At 30.9% G+C, this 12294-nt stretch overlaps 1 protein-coding gene across 6 annotated transcripts in view; it reads right to left on the bottom strand.

Moving 5' to 3' along the window:
• Positions 1 to 1235: 1235 nt before the first annotated feature.
• LOC106469472 (kinesin-like protein KIF2A) overlaps positions 1236 to 12294 on the bottom strand; it is a 73511-nt gene continuing 62452 nt past the window's right edge. For all 6 annotated transcript variants that reach the window (XM_013929969.2, XM_013929970.2, XM_022398004.1 and 3 more), the window contains 8 exons: positions 11044 to 11179; positions 10745 to 10855; positions 9540 to 9607; positions 9309 to 9432; positions 3630 to 3731; positions 2669 to 2741; positions 2429 to 2491; positions 1236 to 2102 (listed from right to left, as the gene is read on the bottom strand). In XM_013929969.2, coding sequence (XP_013785423.1) covers positions 2023 to 2102; positions 2429 to 2491; positions 2669 to 2741; positions 3630 to 3731; positions 9309 to 9432; positions 9540 to 9607; positions 10745 to 10855; positions 11044 to 11179 — 757 coding nt within the window. In that variant the 3' untranslated portion in view covers positions 1236 to 2022. The remainder of the gene's footprint in view (positions 2103 to 2428; positions 2492 to 2668; positions 2742 to 3629; positions 3732 to 9308; positions 9433 to 9539; positions 9608 to 10744; positions 10856 to 11043; positions 11180 to 12294) is intronic.

The raw sequence follows: 12294 nt of genomic DNA, 5'->3' as shown, positions 1-12294 counted from the left end.
GTCTTTTTCTGTGACCCATGGTTTGAGAACTGATGCAAAAGACAACCAACAGTATGTATTTATCTAACCCATTGACAAAAAACAGCCCATCTTCAATGGTGTCAGAACATGTGAATTGATAAAAGTGTGAACAAATGTCTTGTTTACAGTTGAATTATGCTTCACACTGTATCCGGGTAAGATATGTATTTGTAGATTGGTCAGGACCAGATCCAACCTAAATTTCACAAAATTAAAGACAGGATGGTGGTGGTATACTGTTCTGAGTAAGAAGCAGTAATTGTGGCCACACTAACCTGTAGGTGCTATAGCATGACTCTATAATGCCATGCAACTTTTATCTATAGACCAACTGGTAAACTGATTTGTAAGTTCCCGAAAAAAGAGTATTGAAAGTGATAGATAGGACTTATCTAGCACACTTGTAGAGTTGGATCAAATGAAAATGTGTAGGATGTTTTGGAAAGATGCTAAGCAGTACATGATTCACCTCCAACCAGAGTTACTGAACTGGAAGCAACTCTGATGGAGAAGTGAGCAATTTTCACTCATTTTAAGTATGCCATATTGATGCTAATTTTGCATTAGTATTTAAAGTAAACATCTGCTTTGTTATCAAACATTTTTCTGGCCTTTTGAAGGGCTGTGCAAAGAAATTCAGGGTTACCACTAACATTATTTAATAACAATATGTCTTACCATAGCTAGAATATGGAAAAATGTAGTTATACTCCAATTACTTTGAGTGTCATATTTAAAATGAAATATTAGTTATAAAAATGGGTGTGCAACACATTTTACTAGAATTTTTTTTTTGGGGGGGGGGTTGGACCTAACATCTTTAAAAAAAGCACATTGATTGTTTTCTGTTCAACTTACTAAAACAATAAAAAAATGTGGCAGTAATTCAGTTTGTTTTGAATTTTGCACAAAACTACACGCGGGCTATCTGCATTAGCCATCCCTAACTTAGCAGTGATACACAAGAGGGAAGGCAGCTTGTCAACATCACTCGCTGCCAATTCTTGAGCTACTCTTTTACCAACAAATAATAGGATTGACTGTCACATTATAACACCCCCACAGCTTAAAAGGTGAGCATGCTCAGTGAAGGAGATTTGAACCCGCAACCCTCTGATTGCAAATTGAGTACCCTAACCACCAGGACAAGTGGCAGTAGAAAGTTGCAATGAAGTACTAGTTCAACAGACTAAAATACTAAAGAAATCTTAACGTATATCATAAAAAGGCTTTTATTTAACAATGGAATCCTTACATTTGGAAACATTAAAAGACATATTGTGGCACTTTTAAAACAGATTAGCCTGTAATACAAATGAAAGCAAGAAAAACAGTATAAAATTACAAGAGGAAAGCTGTTTTTTTTTTTTATGTGAAAGCTATACAAATCTTAAACTACTGTACAATGTTCATTACAGAATCTAAAATCATTATGTAAACACAGTATACAAAACATCATGGTCCATATTTTAAATAACACTTGTTTGAATAATTCAATTAGTTTGAACAGAGGTTAGAATCAATAGAAGCTGAAGAAATTAGTATGTACACGTTCTCCTATTTTACTGTATGCTAATTCAATAAGAAAATGGTTTTTGCCAATATTACCTCATTTTAAGTCACTTATAATTATAAAAAAAAAGCTATTAATTTTTTTTTACCTTGGTTAACATTTTATTTCATAACAAAACCACTAGTTACACTAAATGAGCAAGAAATTATCAGTTTTTTTTTCTTCTTTCTTTTAAAAGTGTCACTATACAGCATCATACATAGTATGCCCACTTACACTCTTTCAAGTTATAGTAAGAGATTCATAACTACTGTGTTATGCACACACATACTCGGGTAAAAAGGAGCATTTTTCTAGTTGTTTTAAGTTAGCGAGCGAGAAAGGCTATCAGATGCACTTCTTTATGTCATTGGTCCCCCCATAGTAAACACTGTGGACCCGTAAGGTGCTTTCTGGAGTGGAAGAGAGAGATACTTATTTAAAACAGGCTACTTAGCTGGCACTCTTTTGATGTTTCTGCTGATCTGTTCTTCTTCTGCCAAGTGTTGGCGGAAGGAGGTGACTTTTTCTGCACAAGTAATGATAAATAAATAAAATATAAAAGAAGCCCTTGTGATGGCATTAATCAGTTCAACATTTACCACTCTATATATCAAATAGATGCGTGTAAGACTATAGGTTAAAAGGGTAGTTTTCTCATAATCGCATCCATTTTTGGATAAACTTAAGTTGCTAGTTTTGCAATAGCTAAAGAAACTGAAGAATTATGAACTTTTATGAATTATCAAAAGTAGATTTTCAACCATACTAAACTTCTCTCTATGACACTGTTACATCAAGTAATAAGACAGTTTTATACATGTAGCAAAATAATTAACATCTAAGTTAAAATACCTTTAAAAACTGTAAGGGCTTCAATCTTCTCTGATAACACACCTTCCAACTGCTGAGCATAAGCTAAGGATAACAACAATTATAATCTTACTATTAAACTGTATAAACTATTATAAAAATTTCTACTGATCTGAGTTCTAAATATACTTTAAAACAGATAATAATTATGTAACACTAACTATAGATTTACACACGTATGATGTTAAAACTTTTGGAATTATATAATAAAATGCAACTCACAGTCAACATCATAATCTACTTCATTTGCCATGTTCAGAAGACTGCTATCAACTTCTAACCACTTACGACTTGCCTGAAGAGAATAAACTGGTTGTCAGAGCTTATCTCCTACTTTTTTTCAAACAATAAAATGTAACTAATATGAACAATTAATGCATACCTTAAAAAGTAACATACAAATATTTTCTGACAATGAAAACATGGTAACCTTGCTCCTAAAACAATATGAAAAGATAAATAAACAAAATCAGTAACATTAACAATTTGAGGGTCATTCAGTAGAGCACATACCTCTGTCATGCAGCGTTGATCATATTCAGCTCTGAAAAAAATACAAAAATGTGTCCGTATGTCCGTCATCATCAACAGACATGGACCAATTTTGGCAGGACAATGAGGAATAATATTCTACATATGTCCACAAAGTTTCATCAAAATCTGATAAATTTTGACTGAGTTATAAAGCAAAAATAGTGAAAAATTGATCTCCATTTTAACAAATAGGAATTTTTATTTTCATGACCTTGACTTTTATCCCTCCCAAAACTAATCACTTTTGAGTTGGGTCGTAGTCCAAATGTATACCAACTTTCATCCAAATTAATTTAGGTATTTTTGAGAAATCTTGCTGACATACAAACACACACACACACGGTTGAACACATAACAACCATCTACCTTTGGTGTTGGAAGTAATTAAAAAGATGTAGTGTGCTAACAAATTTGTGACCAAATAAAATAATGGTGAACAATAATTAATGTTCATTTACAATTAAAGTTTTCTTTTTCTTTACAAATTATTCTTTTCCTAGGTGGATAAACTATTAAACAACTCACCTATTACAGTGATGCAAAACTTATTGTAGATTTAAAGTTTCTACACTCAAATAGAAAAACAAAAACTTTTTAAAAAAAAAAAGATTTGTCAATGCTATGATTTTACTACATATACAAAACCTACATCAACAACAGTTTTATGAATATCCAGAATTTCTTCTTCCATTCTTTGCAGATGAGAAATAGCAGCATGGAATGTGACAAGATCTTCTGAAAACTCTCCTTCCTGACAGGGAAAAGTGTAACATTTATCACAAAAATAATATACATCGTGAATGTTACCAGGTAGTTAGAATTAACACTAATAGAACCAATCAAAATCTATCATGTTTTATCTTGAACTTAAAATAAAAAAGTCTTTAATCACATTTAAACTAAAATATCTATAAACTAACTTGACTCAACAAGCTTTCGATAATTAATGTTGAGTCAGTTGTGAATGAAAACTTACTATTCTTATTAATTTTTCTGTTGAATCACAGACAATGCCAATATATTAAATAACTATTTTTACCCTAGAATTAATTACCAATGAGGGCCTATTTGGATGCAATTGGCTTTTTAACTTTTCCTGAACTACAGGGGTGCCATTGATATTCCCGATTATTTTCTTTCTCACAGCTGAAATGCTTAACCAAATTACATGAAACTTACCAAATACAGAAATTCCAACTCTAGCTGATGTAAAATGGGAATGCCAGACACAAAAAAAATAAAAAATCTGGACAGAAAAAGATGAATAATTTAATTCATGTAGTTGCTTTCTTGCCATGAATGATGTTAACATCTCCAGAGTAAAGCATATAAAATGCAAATTTTTTTTCACTTTATCTTGGATGATTTAACCCTTTCCCAATGGGAGCCCCTATAAATGATTTTCTGCACAAGTCACCGTGTTACATTTAAAATTAGTTAAACACCTTTAATATCAATGTATGTGAATGAATTTAATATTCTAATGTGTGTTATCATTCAAAGTTATATTTTATCCAAGTTTTAAGTCCTTTCTTTCAAAACAAATCTTTAAAAACTTTAGATGTATTGTCACATGACCAACGAGCTATGAAAATTCTCTACTTTGACACTCTGTATAATCAATAATACAATGGCAGTACTGTAGAGGTATGTCTAGACAATGAGATGCTTAAACATCCTTTTGACACTTCCATTTCTAAGTTCTCTGAATGAATACAGTTGGAACAATTAATAAATTTTTTCAATTCCTGACATCTGCCACGCCCACCTTCAATGGAGTTGTTTGAGCTTTAGTCTCCAATGTAGATGTTACATATGCAATCTAACAATGGTTATTTTGAAATTGGTGTCAAGTATACATAACGGAGTACACAAAATTGACTATAGCATGGTTGGCTGTTTGATTGACTATAGCACTTACAGTTGTTTCTTACCTAAATATGTTATAGTTAGAGATACAGTTTAAATTGTATTTAGGTCTTAGTATTATATTTTATTATTAGTTTTGTTTTAAAATGCATAATTATAAAGTTTAAACATTTTAAAAATAGACATCATAAGTTGTGTCCGTTCTCAAGGCTTATGATATTATGCACTGAACAAAAATTTTGCAGAAGGGTTGCACATGTTTCCCAAAGAAATTATAATATGCCTTCAGGGCACCATTGACTTGTGTCAAGATGAATGATAAGTGGTAAAGAACAAGAACGGAAAATAAAACATTAAAAATTAACTATATGTGAAAAGGAAAAGACCTGAAATTACGAATATAAGCAAAACATCTTTAAAGATATTCTACAAAATATCAAAATGTATATATATTTTTTCCCCTAATTTTAATCATTTCATTGCATTGTATGTTGATAATAATAGCTAGAATTACTGATATGGTAAAGAAAATGAACTATAAACATTTACCTTAAAAAAAACTTTTGATATCCTTTTAGGAGATTCTAGATATTATGCAAATGAAAAACAAAAACTATATAAAGAAGAAAAGTATTTTGATATTTAAAATGATTCACCTTGCACTCGATTTGTTAATAGTTTGAATGCAAGTAACTACAACAGAAAAATAACATATTAGCAAAAACACTATTTTCACCTTTAATTTATGGATATTTTTAGCTATCTAATTTACTTAACACTATTTCTTTTGTAGTCTTTCTCCTTTTTTGTAATTGTTGGGGTTAATTTTGTTTCTTATTTTCTTCTTTACTTTACTCATGGTTATTGTTTAAGCAGTAAACTAACCTATGATTTGTTTTGTCAATTTTATTTTTGATACTTTTCCATTGCAACTAATATGGCAGTACCAGCTACTAAATGGTCTAACTATCAATATGACTCTGATTAGTTAGTTTATTCGGTGTTATGAAAGCACTTTGGTCTGGTTTCAGTAAAGTTGCAGAAGCAGACATGCTTACATTAACACAATCTCCACAATGTCAGTTTCACTCTACCCCCCCCCCCCCATCAGAAATTTAACAGATCATTTTATATCAAACTTAAAAACGTTAAAAAAAAGATATCAGAATTTAAAGGGTATGACCATAATCCCTAATCTTGGGTTAAATATCAGTGAATCCACTGAAATAGGAATAGTTAGTATCTTAGTAAATAGTATCTCCCTATGACTTACAAAATTCATATTATTTCATAGTCTTTCCATCATTTTTAGATTGTGAAATTTCTACAACTGAAACAGTTCTGAAAAAAAGTTTTAAATATATTTCCTTTCATCTTGAAATTTTTGTTTCTTTTATTATTTTTGTTCAGAAAGTTCCATTTTATTTATTGATTTGTTTTCAATTTGATTGATATCCATTAATATATTTATTTTAATACCAATTTTGTCAATTGCAGTAGTCATGATAGATTTCTTCAACAACAGCCTTGGCTTTCAAAATAATATCATTGTTATCTTTATCAGGCTAGGTATCATGATTTTTGCTAACAATATTCTTGGTTAAAATCAAGTTATATCTAATAAATGTAGAAGCTATTATATTTATGTTCATTGTGAAAATACAATAAACTTAATAATGTTTGATAAACAAGAACAAAATGAACAAATTAAGAGGAATGCATAAAATAAAAACAAAAAACATTTGCAATTTTCATGACTTTTATCACAGATGTTAGACATAAGGATTTGAGTCAGTGGAATATTTTGCTGTTGCCTACCATACTTGCTAAAGCTAACTAACCTTTAATACCCGATGTCTTATCACATTAGAGAAATTCAGTAGCTTTCAAACAACATATAATCTTACATGAAAACATTTTCAGGAAAAAAAAGATCATCTAAAGAAACTATAAAAACATTTCCAGGTCTATAGTTTGTTCCCAAGTTTTATGAGCTTCCCATTAGAACCCTGGAGAGCCACTTCATTGAGAAACCATAAATTAATGCTCAAACCACTTTACTCATCCTCCATTGATACTCTTTATAATCTGCTCTATCCAACCATGTTCAAATAGTGCCTATAATATTTTTAAAACTGTTTCATTACAACTGCATTTAGATCTCATGCTTTGACATCATAAAAGGGGTGGAATGAAGAGCTGTAATAATAAAATCACTAAATGAGAAAGAATGTATGGACTATTAGATTTTAAAGGGCTAACAGAAAATATAATTAAAAAAACAACTATAAGTGTTGTATACATATTAAACTCCTTGGAGCTGTGTGGAAATGAAAATTAGAACATTTATTTTTCATTTTTCTTTGTGATTTATAATAAATAAATATTAAAAAATCATAAAATAACATTCTAAAATAAGTATCGTATTTAAATTTTAAAATGTGATATGCAGGTGTGTATTCAACACCTGTAAGGTCCTATGGGGTCAGGAGAGGATTAAAACACATTTCTCTAAGCCTGTGATTCTTTTCCATAATAGGCTGTGAGCGCCACTTCGGAGCAGGACATCTATGATTGCCCTAAACTAGTAAGTTACCAACTGCATATTTGGATCTTTACTACTGTACCAAATAACTAAGTGGGCCTTCAGGTGCAAAAAGTTAAGAAACTTTGTTTTAAACTGTTTATGAACCCAAATGCATGTGGATGTATAATTTTGATGCTACAGGGTCCCTAATAACATACAAGTCACACAAACAAAATTAAAGTTGAATTCATTTCAATCAATTACCACTAGGGTTTTATATGCATGTGACATAGAAAATAGTGAACAGTATAAAAGACAAGTTTGTGATTTGAGGGTTAAAATGTTGGTAGTTGCATTATATTAGCACTGAAATTCAAATTTTAAACTTCAGATTAAAAAATTGATGTCAGCAGTCATTAAGAAAAATACTTTCCAACAGAAAAGAAATGAAGTTGTTTTACCAGATTCTTAGATTTCTTTCTATAAAGTTAAAACTCTTGCATAAAGCCAATTTTATCTTTCAATAGGGGATTTTGATGATTTTTAAATAATAAAAAATTTACGCACCATTGGATTCCACAGTCAAAAATTAGTAGATTAACACTGCAATTCCAATTATGTATTCAGGAATTAATGAAAAACAATTAATAATCATACAATGCTAACAAAATGTCTGGGATTGATATAAAATTATCACTTTACCAGCTAACCTGAGACATTGCATGACAAAGCAAGATAAAATGTAGTCCTAATAAAATACTTCAATTAAAAATCTATATGCATGAATTCATATATATTAATAAATGAAATGAAAATTATCAACTAAATGTTAAAAATAAAGTGTGAACTTACTTATGTAGCTATGAAAGTAAAGGACACATTTTGTATTCTCATTGGTATTAAACTACAATGTGATGTATAGCAGACTGTTGCCAGACTAACATATCATCTGCTTACACCCAATGATACGACATAAAGCAGACTGTTGCCAAGCCAAATTTTTGTCTGTTTACAATTCCAATTCATTATTTTTTGATGTGCTGTCAGTTGGATTTGGGCAAACATACAAATATATATCTGTATATGATTTATGTAATACAGACCACACAGTTGAAAGTATGGCTTCATTTCTACAAATTCAATGGCTAAAATGTACTTATTAATGATTCTAAAGTTTTGTTTCTGTTTTCAAGTAGAAGATTCTTCTAGATACAAAAAAACTGCCCAGATCCACGTAGAGCATGAAGAGAACTATCAACTGACATATAACTGGTCCTTATTGATCAAACAACAACTCATTCATTGATCACGAGCATATGGTAGAGGAAAGGTTTAGCAATCATCATGATTTAATTATAGCCAATCTAGAACTAGTGGGAGTACAGCTGCCTTGAAATAAACAGTGCAAACTCTGTGTGCAATAGTACTGTAGACATTTTTCATTTGTTTTTTGGTGTACAGTAATTTAATATTTTGTTTATCGGAGATTTATATATTTGCAACTGTGACTTTGCATTCTCACACTTCTCTGGATGGGATCTATAATTCTGTGGAACTCCCTACTTTTAAGATTTCAAAATCATTATACTTATCAGATTTGTTCATTTCTAAATACTGTATCAATTATTCAAAAGTTATACTGAAATATAGGGAACTGTATATTCTCTTACTGTAGTCATCATGTTTAAACAGGTCATTAGATTTATTATTTAAAATATATTCAATATAATGAAAAAATGCAACTCAGACATGTGATAGTGTAAAATATTTCTCAATAGCATATATTCAAATGGTCTGTATAGCAAATCTTAGGGGTATAGAGCATGCTTACAAAATGTATTAATAATAAATGTTTGAGTATCTTTAAAAAAAAATCACAGTTTTGGCAAACTTCTCATCATAAAAGAAATTGAAACTTCTTGTCATGCTTACATTAGTTGATCTTAAAAGAGCAAAATCATCATCATCATCATCATCATCTTGTGCCATCATCTCTTCATCTTCATCAGTTCTAATCTCAGGGTTTTCAGGGTTATCTATACCCAATTCTTTCACTCTGCAAAAGGATAAAGGAGGCACTGTAAAATAATATAGAAGTACTTGTTTCTAATATATGTGTTCATGACAAACAATTTAAAAGAACAATAATTAAATGGACATTACCTGTCTGCATATCGAAGCGTGTTCAGCGAGTGTTCACAGGAACTCAAACCAGGAGATATCATTGCTATCTGATACACAAAAAATTAACATTTAAAACAATTAATGTTATTTAATTCAGAAACATTCAGACGTGTTGTACTGAAGATCTGTAGGTGACAAATATGTTGTTTTTAATGAACAAGTCCAAGTAAAATAACTTCTTGATTATCTGAATAAACAATGTACCAGTATTTAATTCACCATTGAAGAACAAAGTAGCTCACAGTTCTTTTTATTTTGGATACTAATATGATTAACTATGGCAGATTCTTTCAAGTTGACTGTTTTCCCAACAAAAATTTTTCAGGATTATACTCACCTTTTAAGAGTTTTACTTCAAAACATTTCAAGAAATATTTAGTCAAAATTCTGATTCATAGAACATGAAAAGTAGCTAGCTCATAGAGCTTTTTCTGAAAGAACTTATGAACATCATATGCTTCTTAAAAAAAAAAGTTTCCATTTTATTTTATTAAGGGTGTGTTTAATAGATTTTCTATGGAAGCCAACAATCCTGTTCATCTAGTACCAAATGTTCCATATTGTCATGTGACCCCTTGTGTTACTGTATATATTCAAGAGAACCTATCCACAAGTGAATGTGATAATGGTTTTTAAACCTTAAAGAATTCAAAACTTCTTTTACATCAAAGACAGTATCTTGTCACTGAAGCATCCCCCATGTTATCTATAAATATTCATGTCCTTGCTCTAAGAGCTCTTTATAGCCTTAAAAGGAAAATTTAAAATGCCAAGTAATCCCTAGAAAGCTACTTTTCAAAAGCATTTGTGTTCTCAGTTGTTTTTTTTTACAGTTTTCACAGATGTATTGAGGAAATTCTACAAATGTTTACCTCTCACTGAAACCTAAGAGAAGCTAGTTAAAAATAGCTTTGCCAGCTTCATCTCAGATGTTAATTTTTCCATTTGTAATTTGCCTTTGTAATAAAATAAGAAAACTAAAGTGATATTTCAAATTTAGTGTTTTTTCCTCATGAAATAAGGTTTTATATGTTCAGTGCTACATAAATGTATTCTTGTCTTTTACCTTCAATATTCACTTTTCTAAAAAACATTCTGATCACTAATTATAACAATAGCAACAATATCACAGCAACAAGGTTGATATAAAGAAAAGAAAATTAAAATATATTCTCTATGCTCACCATACATGTACGCGAATTATCTCCTATGAAGGAATCTCTCAAAACCTGAGTCAGTTTACTTGCTCTGAATGGCAGATGGGCCCCTTTACGCCCCAGAGCTCGTATACATTCCTGCAATAGTAAAGTGACCTGCAGTTAATGAAAAGTAGACTGAACAGCTTCAATAACAATCTGAATGCAGTTAGTTAAAAGATAAAAACAGAAAAACCAAAAATATTTTATAATTAAATTTAGACACGTCCAACATCTCTATGATCTACAAAAGTTTCAGCATAACCTAACAAGTCTCTCTCTCTCACCTTAAGTGCTAGCAGACTTTTATTGATTTCTGCTCCTTCCATTCTAGTCTGCCTATTTGCACTTGAGGTGTCTGCTCCACGTTCATTTCCTGCCAAGTCTATTAAGGAAAACTTACCATGAAGGCGACCTGTTGTCCTATTAAACAAAATAAAAAGTTTAGTTCTAGCCATAAAAAATAATCGTTATTAGGACTGGAGATTTTAGAGATATTACAATTTCTTTTTACACAACTTGATAAAAAAGTGTAGAAATATGCTACTATCTGGTGGATAATCCATTCAAAGAAATTCTTGTGCTCCTAGTTGAATTACTTAATAATGTTTCCACTTTTTTTTTTATCTTTTCTCTATAAATTCAGTACTACCTCTCTATCCACAATGACAATATGTATAAATTTAATTACAAGGGTTAAATTAGTTAAGTTCAACATTTGATAATATTTTGATCTGTTTGTTTGTTATGGATTTTGTACAAAGCTACACGAGGGCTATCTGTGCTAGCAGTCCCTAATGTAACAGTGTAAGACTAGAAGGAAGGTAGCTAGTCATCACCATCCACCGCCAACTTTTGGGCTACTCTTTTACCACCCAATAGTGGGATTGACCGTAACATTATAATGTCCCCATGGCTGAAAGGGCGAGTATATTTGGTGTGATGGGGAATCGAACCTGCGACCCACAGATTGCGAGTCGAACGCCCTTACCACCTGGCCATTTTGAACTGATGGACTAGAGTGAAAGCAGCTAGTCAAAAGCATCCACTACCACTTGTTGTCTGAATGATTAGCCAAATTTTACTTATATAGTATCCATGGCTTCAAATTTTGAAGAGCACTTTTAGTGTAATAGGATGTGTAGTATGAATCATCAGATTAACTGTACAAGCATGCTAATCACTATGCCACACCCAACCCATTGTATGAAATGACTAACAAAGATTCTGTATTATCAACTTAACCCTCAAAACACACCATATGGGAGTGAGTGGATTGTAGTATAATATCAAAACATTGTGCTTACTGGATATATGGTTTACTTAGAAAATTAAATATATAAAGAATGGGTTCAAGCTAAAAAAATTTGTGGGATTAGTTGGAAGAGGATTAATTAAAAACAACTAATACATAAAATTATCCCAGCTACCACAATGCAAGTGTTGACAATAACAAAATGTAGAGAAAATGGTCCAACTGTAAACCTGTATGAGTGACAACCTGTCTCTAGCAATCAGTTTTACATGTTCCCAACTAC

This window comes from Limulus polyphemus, unplaced genomic scaffold, assembly GCF_000517525.1.
Source record: "Limulus polyphemus unplaced genomic scaffold, Limulus_polyphemus-2.1.2 Scaffold3504, whole genome shotgun sequence".
NCBI classification, from domain to species: domain Eukaryota; kingdom Metazoa; phylum Arthropoda; class Merostomata; order Xiphosura; family Limulidae; genus Limulus; species Limulus polyphemus.
The sequence above is the reverse complement of the archived record's forward strand: the minus strand, read 5'-3'. Positions and strand labels throughout refer to the sequence as shown.